Source organism: Drosophila navojoa, chromosome 2 (assembly GCF_054131105.1).
Source record: "Drosophila navojoa isolate 15081-1374.11 chromosome 2, UAZ_NAV_1.0, whole genome shotgun sequence".
NCBI lineage: Eukaryota > Metazoa > Arthropoda > Insecta > Diptera > Drosophilidae > Drosophila > Drosophila navojoa.
The window spans coordinates 27,965,372-27,973,344 of NC_142890.1; the positions used below are offsets into that span (position 1 = coordinate 27,965,372).

The 7,973-nt window shown below is 37.9% G+C and overlaps 3 protein-coding genes across 4 annotated transcripts; 2 read left to right on the forward strand and 1 right to left on the reverse strand.

Annotated features, from left to right (window-relative positions):
- Positions 1-803: 803 nt before the first annotated feature.
- LOC108659696 (uncharacterized) lies at positions 804-5,750 on the forward strand. Its single transcript, XM_089265489.1, has 7 exons — positions 804-1,127; positions 2,296-2,816; positions 2,880-3,439; positions 3,496-3,734; positions 3,791-4,266; positions 4,328-4,694; positions 4,768-5,750. Exons 1-7 carry the CDS (start codon positions 845-847, stop codon positions 4,959-4,961), a joined length of 2,640 nt encoding a protein of 879 aa, XP_089121615.1. The 5' UTR covers positions 804-844; the 3' UTR covers positions 4,962-5,750.
- Ho (Heme oxygenase) lies at positions 4,948-6,259 on the reverse strand. Its single transcript, XM_018112740.3, has 2 exons — positions 5,881-6,259; positions 4,948-5,823 (listed from the first exon to the last, which is right to left on the reverse strand). The coding sequence occupies exons 1-2, from the start codon at positions 6,056-6,058 to the stop codon at positions 5,072-5,074; spliced, it is 930 nt and encodes a 309-aa protein (XP_017968229.1). The 5' UTR covers positions 6,059-6,259; the 3' UTR covers positions 4,948-5,071.
- A 138-nt stretch (positions 6,260-6,397) lies between these two features.
- On the forward strand, positions 6,398-7,801 carry Taf12 (TATA-box binding protein associated factor 12). Of its 2 annotated transcripts, none has more exons than XM_018112743.3 (3): positions 6,398-6,541; positions 6,898-7,135; positions 7,215-7,801. In XM_018112743.3, exons 2-3 carry the CDS (start codon positions 6,923-6,925, stop codon positions 7,533-7,535), a joined length of 534 nt encoding a protein of 177 aa, XP_017968232.1. In that variant the 5' UTR covers positions 6,398-6,541; positions 6,898-6,922; the 3' UTR covers positions 7,536-7,801. The 2 variants fall into 2 exon arrangements, with proteins under 2 accessions (XP_017968232.1, XP_017968231.1); XM_018112742.3 differs by having other exon boundaries at positions 6,406-6,541; positions 6,725-7,135.
- The last annotated feature ends 172 nt before the right edge of the window (positions 7,802-7,973 follow it).

Genomic DNA, 7,973 nt, shown 5'->3' on the forward strand with positions numbered 1-7,973 from the left:
ACAAATAATGAGCAATAGCTCCTAAATGCCTTATTGCCACGTAGAATACATTTTGAAATGTGCTTTGAATTTTACAATTTGCATTATGGCATCAAAATCATCTTATTGTCCTTTTGGCGTACCATCGTTTTCTTTACTCGATACAGTTCTAGAGATACTTGGTATACTTATATCGAAACAAAAATATCGAGTGAATGATGTGCATCTATTAAAAATGACAACTTCAGAATCAATAGTTAATGACGATTCAACAAGATCATTGAATCCAGATCAGATCTTTTGCATCCAACGACGAGAATAACAATTGTTGTATTCGTCTACTCTATATTATATTCATATTAACATTAATCCAAGTCCAAGTACGAAATTCGCAGCATAGATACAAAAACTGCATTATATGACGTATACCACATGTATAGTATATGACGTATACGACATGCGCGCAAATATAGTAGAAGTCATTGTTGTATAGACCTCAAACAAGTCATTCTAGTTAATTTCAACAGTCCACTATTAGATTGAATAATACTGTTGCAATATGTTATCTATTTGCTTTTAGCATTTATAAAATTATAATTAAATTGTCGTTGATGGGGCTTGTTACAAATTCATATTGTTATTGTTTTATTTTATTTTTGTTGTTTTTTTTTTTTTGTACTCAAATGGCCAGTAAAGGCTGATAAAATAGTTGTTGTAGCGGCTATCAGTAAAGCTTGGTTATAAAATCAACGTAAATATAATAACAAAGCTCAGTCGAAAATTATTTGTCCAAGCGTACAGACGTAGAAATATCGCGCAGTTGCTGTACAACGTTATTAATTTATATATTTTTTTTACAACTGCGATGGGTCTCAGTAATAGCAAGAAAAAGCCAGAGGCTAGCATCGCGCCAGTGAACGCGACGCAGTCGGAAACCAACGTCACAACAGTTCCAAAGGCACCTCCAGTGGCTGTCAATGCGACGCCCGTTCCCAATTGGATTAATGAATCGCAATTTGTGGAAATACTCACCCAAAATGTACCCCACTTCTCAGAGATTCGCAGCTTTAATGCGGAAGCCGCCATGGGAGCTGGAGAGAACTACGCGACCCTCATGCTGAGAGTAAAAATTGAGGCAGAGTTGAAAGGTAAGTGTAATGTACATTTACATTGTTGTTTATTATTATTATTATGTTATATTTGCGTATTTCAATAATGATTGGAATAGCAGCTAGAATATCGGCATCTAGCTATATCCGATTCAATTTCAATGCACTTCCAAAGATTTCAATCATTTCACTCAAAAACACGGATTTCGTATAACTACAACATTCTTGGTAGTTTTCTTATCAAATTTTATTTCTTTAATAACCTGCGGCAACTGTCGCTAAATACACACTTTTATAAGTTTACAGATAAGAATATATATCTACATATATACATATATGATTCTACCCGCTGCGCAATTTGTCTTTTGTTAAGTTAGGATTTAGACCCAAGTGCCCTTGAATATGAGTGTCTGATAAATGACTATCAGCCTAATACCATACTTTTTGACATACAAACATTTTGAGATACATACATATGTAAAAAAAATACCTGCAAAATATATCAATATCCCTAACAAATTACTTGCGGGGAGCCCCACGCGATGGCCTGTTTTGATCTTCATCCTTTCAATATTGAGCAGCGTTGTGAAATAAGCTAATGCAGACAGATCATTACATTCTCTCAGTGAGAGAATAAAATTGACAAACTATTTCTTAATTTTAATATCTACTAGCAAAATAATACCTGACACAAAGCCTATTCTAAGATCGAGATCATTTATAGAATGTAGATCGATGAAGTTGACTAAGGTTACCAAAATAAAGACAATATTGAGTTAGCAAGCGAACGGAACAATATTATATACCAGCAATGACTAATACATTTAATTTAGAAAAAATACTAAGTTAAACAAAATATATGTATTAATCGAAATCATGGTGTTCAAATTATTAGTGGTTGGGGCTCGTATACTCCTCTGCACACAACTGAACTGAATGCTAATTGTTTAGACGAGATTACATATATTGTATATACATAAAATTATAAAGGTACCTCTAAGTTTTAAAGATGTTTAGGGGTATATTACAGAGGCATTTTACCAAAAGCAGCACTAATACATTAACGAGCGTTCCATAGCCGATTCATTCACGAAAACGTATACAAATAGTCTAACATACATATGTATATTCTATTTTAGAACATACCATAACTATGCTCTGTTAACCGATATTATAATATATAGTTTCTCTTTTACTTCTCAACCAGATAAGACGATAAAACCAGTTTCATTTATGATGAAAGTAGCACATGACACTGCACAAATGCAAGAAATGCTGAAAGTGGCCAATTTCTTCGATGTTGAGAATGAGGTCTACATAGATTTGATACCGAAATTCGAGGAGCTTTACAAGTCCAAGGGTTTAAATCTAACCCTTGCACCCCGCGCCTACAGATTTAATGAAGGTCTCAAAACCGAGCCCAAACTTAAAAACACCGTTCTCATGTACGATCTGGGTCAGGATGGTTATAAGAATGTGAGTCGCGTAAAGGGCCTCAACGTTCAACAGGCCGAGCTGGTGCTCCGAAAACTTGCTCAATATCACGCCGCGAGCGCTGCCTACAAAAGCATTCATGGACCATACACAGATAGTATTATGTATGGCATGTTTGGAGCAGATGTTGAAAAGGCCATGGACATGTTGAACACTATGTTTGCATCTACGCAGAAGGTTTTCCTTGAGAATGTAAAGAACTATAGAGACGGCTATAAATATCATAAGAAATTGGTAAGAAAATCATTTATAACGATTTGGAAGTCATCTAACTTTCATATTTACATTTGCTTTCAGAAAACGTATTTTGAGAAAATGCGTGATAATTTTATATCTCTGGGAATGGCAAAACCGGATGAGTTTAATGTCATCAACCATGGAGACTGTTGGGTCAACAATTTACTTTTCAAGTTCGATCAGTCTGGAAATCTGATGGATATGCTTTTTGTGGATTTCCAGAATCCCAGATATGCCCACCCTGCCACAGATCTTCTATATTTTATTATGACCTCAGTGGACATAAGTTACAAGCTAACTTACTTTGACTATTTCATCAAATACTATCACGATCAGCTGGTTGAGCATCTCAAGCTGCTTGACTACAAGGAGCGTGTGCCCAAGTTGGTGGAACTGCAAATGGAGACCTATAAATATGGCTGCTGGGCCATCATGGCCTGTTATATGGTGCTGCCTGTGGTGCTCCTCGACCCGACGGAGTCGGCCACGTTTGAGAACTTCCTCGGAGATACCGAAGCGGCAGTAGACTTCAAGCAAAAAATGTACACGAACAAGCGATACCAGCATTGCATGGAGCAGATTCTGCAATGGCTGGACAATCGGGGTTTATTGGAGATCTAGTAAGTTAGGCCCTGCATAATCGGTGCTTAAATCAGAATAATTATGTTTCTTTTAGCGAACCACCAAGGGCCCTGCCAGTCGCTGCTGCACCTTCAATCGGCCCGGTTGAACAAACCAAATCCCAAAGCGATTTGGATCTGGATTGGTTAAATAGTCAAGATTTTGCTGAGCTAATTGTAGCTCAAGAGCCCCAATTCGAAAAGATTGTTGGAGGAGCCTCGACAACAGCAACCAAGCCCGGGGACAATTATGGCGACACACTGCTCAAAGTGAATATAGAAGTACAGCTGAAAGGTAACTCTGGCATTAATTGAACACAATAGCCAAGATTAAGTCCAACTACTTCTCAGACAAAAGTACAAAGAACTATGATTTTGTGCTGAAAGTGCAGGCGGATAGTAGTATCGCCAACTATTTTCCTAAGGAGTTGGAGGTATATGGAAAATACGTGCCAGCCTTTGAGCAGCTATACACGGAAGCAGGGTACTCGATTCGGCTTAGTCCCAGGAGCTACAGATTCAACAAGGCAATCAAGCACAACTATTTGCTAATGGAGGATCTTCGGAGAATTGACTTTGAGATGGCGGATCGCAGACAAGGCCTTGACTTGGACCATACCAAGTCTGTACTAAAGAAGATTGCTCAGTGGCATGCAGCCTCACTTAAATACAAGGAGCTGAATGGACCCTATCCATCCAAATACAATGATGGAAAGATTTGCGAAAACTCACGGCAATTTTTCCAAAAACTCTACGAATCCATCGGAGAGGGTTTTGTTAGAATGAAACATAACTTCAAGGGCGTTGAGGAATATGCCCATAAGTTGGTAAGTGGCAAATGTATGTTAATAATAAATACGGATTCAAAAATAGACTTTCGTTGAATAGGATGCCTACTGCAAAGTCTATATTGACAGATGCATAGAAGATGCGAAGGTTGATGAACTGGAGTTTAATGTGTTAAATCATGGAGATTTGTGGATAAACAATGTGATGTTCCAGCACGATCAGGAGGGCAGAGTGAAAGAGGTCTATTTGATAGATCATCAAGCGACAAAATATGGCAATCCAGCACAAGATCTTTACTTTTTCTTAATGACTTCGCCAGAATTGAATTTGAAAATCGAACAATTCGACTATCTAATCAGATATTATCATGAGAATTTAATAGAGAACGTTCAATTACTCAAATATACGGGATTTGTTCCCAACTTGAAGGAATTGCAAATAATTTTACATAAACATCCCATACATGGCAAGTACTTAAGAGTTGACCAACCTAATTCTATATTGATATGATTGCTATTGTTAACAATTTTCTATTTCAGCTGCTGGCACTGTGATTGGCCCCTTATCTCTATGTCTGAGGGATCCCATTGAGGAACTAGATACCGATCTACTTGACAAAGACGGCTCAGCAACCGATGCAATATGTGATCAGCTATATAGCAGCGAAGCCTACAAGAAGCAGTTTGAACTCCTGATGCCGTGGATAAACAGGCGCGGTCTTTTGGATATATAAGTTTAATCAACTGTAAATTTTATTGCCTTTGGTTTCGAACAAGCATATATACTATAAGTGTACTAAGTTTAAATGAAACAAAAAATATATATATATTTTAAAACGACATATCACTTCACAGCTAATTTAATAGCCACATAAATACCGGCTATAAAAACAACCGCAATGGCTAATTTCTTCAGATTAGCACGATTCACGCCTTTGACGGTGCGTAACAATTTAATATTCATGCGAAAGACGTTGCGACTCTCCTCAATAAACTCGGCACGTTCCTCTTCATTCAGTTTACCATAGACTTCGTTAAAAATGCGACGCAGCTTGATTTTCAGTGTGGCTATGCGGACAGGAAAATATGTCGCCTCGCAACCGACTTGAGAAATGGTTACCTGCACCGGCATCGGACGTGCACGCAGATCGTTTTCAGTAATGCCATCGTCTGCAGCAGTGGCTGCTGCTTTGGCTGTTGCTGCGGCAGCATCCGCTTCGGCTTGCCTTTGCTGCTCCTCTTGTTCAGCATTGTCTTTGGGAAAAATCCAGAGCTTTCGTGCGATCATGCGTTTCTTTTGCAACAGCTGCCCGCCAGACATCAGAGCCATGTACATTTGAAAAGCAAAGGCAAAGAGTAGCACCTGGCTTTTGGCCGCCACCTTTTCCAGGTGCGCCAAATATTCCTTGACAGCTGGACGCGGCTCATAGGATTTCTTCCAGTCGGCGCCATAGAAATAAGCAAAGTCACGCTCAAACGCAGCGACACGATGCAACTCTTTGGGTAGCAGACTTTCAGGCAAATGCGTCTCAAAAAATTTATATAATTCGTAGAAGACCAAAAGGCCATCGTACCAGACTTCATCATCAGATAGAGCTGCAGAAATATGATTGAATAAAAAACTGATATTTTTATATCTTCGCGATCATTTACCAATGGCAAATTTAGCATTGACCAGGACATCCGTTAACTTGTGCACATCCTTTGTCGCTTGGCGTACTTCCTTCGTAAAAGTCATGTCCACATAATCGTCATTATTGACGTCTTCGATTTCTGCATTCTCACTTGTGTCCTTGATATCTGGAATGAGTGTTGCCGCCTCCGTTGACATTTTGACTGTCTTGTTTGTTCGCCTTTGACTGAATTTAAAGTATTATATTTTTTATACGTTTTATTATATGATGCTTAATTTAAACTTCTTTGAACTCAAGACAATGAACTTCGTTTCGATTTCACAATATTCGATAAGTCTAGCTTGCATGAGTTATCGATTACTAAGAAGCGTCAACTTTATGTCAACAAATTATAATTATAATAAATATTCCTATTACATTAATCAAAATGGTATAGAAAAATACTGTGCTAACCAGAGCAATCAAGTAATTTGACGTTATTTTGTGATATTATGTATCTTATAATCGATGTATGGCAGCCAAGTATCGGATAGTTATCAGACAGAACCTACCAACACTAATACAGATTTAGCAATGTTTGGTTGTTTTACAGCACCATACAAGCCAGATGTACTTGTTGTTTTGTTGTTCTTACTAAATTTAAAGTTTAATTATTAAAAATCAAATAAATTAGTCGAATTGTAAGTGTTTTATTGTTAATGTATTTAATGGCTATGTAGGCGCAAGCACATAAACGTATAATTAATGAAAGTAAATGTGAAATGGTTGGCATTACACAAATTATACTCTGTTTTTGCATACCTTTACTTTGCAATTAAAACTATCTCTCACACAAATCAAGCACTATTACACACTAATTACAGTACACAACAATCAACAACAACGATACACAACTGCAACGCTTTGGTTTCATCTTTTTCCAAATTCTAAATCCCATTGCCTAAGTAGAGTAATTAATAAAGAGCAAAAATTTGTATCTAATAAAAAAACAAACTATCGAAAACGCAATGTCGGATCTTTTTACCACTCTCGATAGCAACAGCGGGCAACACGACACACCAATGGCATCGCCCTCACAGCACAGCCCCATGACAAACAACAACAGTAATTCTTCATCCACACAGAACGGTGGCGCAACAGCGGCTCAAACAGCCGCTGCTGCTGGTGTTAGTGGTGGTGGTAGTGGTGGTAGCAGTGGTAGTGGCGCTGGTGCAGGGACTAGTGGTAATAAGGGCACAAGCCACAGTGCAGCAACTGGCGCAGAGAATACACCTGTAAGCACAAACCCAGCTTTTGTTAAAATATATAAATATATATATATATATATATATACATATAATTCCTCTATTGTAGATGTTAACTAAGCCGCGACTCACAGAACTGGTCCGCGAAGTGGACACCACCACGCAACTGGATGAGGATGTTGAGGAACTGTTGCTGCAGATTATCGATGACTTTGTCGAAGATACTGTGAAATCTACGAGCGCCTTTGCCAAACATCGCAAATCAAATAAGATCGAGGTGCGCGATGTACAACTGCATTTTGAGCGAAAATATAATATGTGGATACCGGGCTTCGGCACGGATGAGCTGCGTCCGTACAAACGTGCTGCGGTCACTGAAGCGCACAAACAACGTTTAGCCTTAATTAGGAAAACCATTAAGAAATACTAGAGGTGCAGGACGTGCGGTTCGCGTGGTATCTGATTTGTAGGATATTCTTTATTTTCATTTTCATAAGACAACACTCCACTTTATTTATAAGAACAGTTAAAGCACGGCTAAATAAAATCTGCTTTTTTTTAATATATACAGAAAACAATACTAAAGCGCGCGAAGGAGTTTTTTATTTGCAATATTCTAAGTCTAGATAGGTAATGATGAAGCAATAAAGCACACTCACGCTACCTAATAAGAATAAATAAACTTGACTTGAATAATTGGCAAAATGGGTCACTTACTTTTAGCTTTTCAATATATTGAAGAAATAATTTTTGCAAAGTCCCTTCAATCTAAAACCTAATATGTCAAATGAATGACATACAAAAATCACTCGTCTTGCTGCTACCGATATGTAATACGATATCACGTGACTTATCGATTTGCAATCGT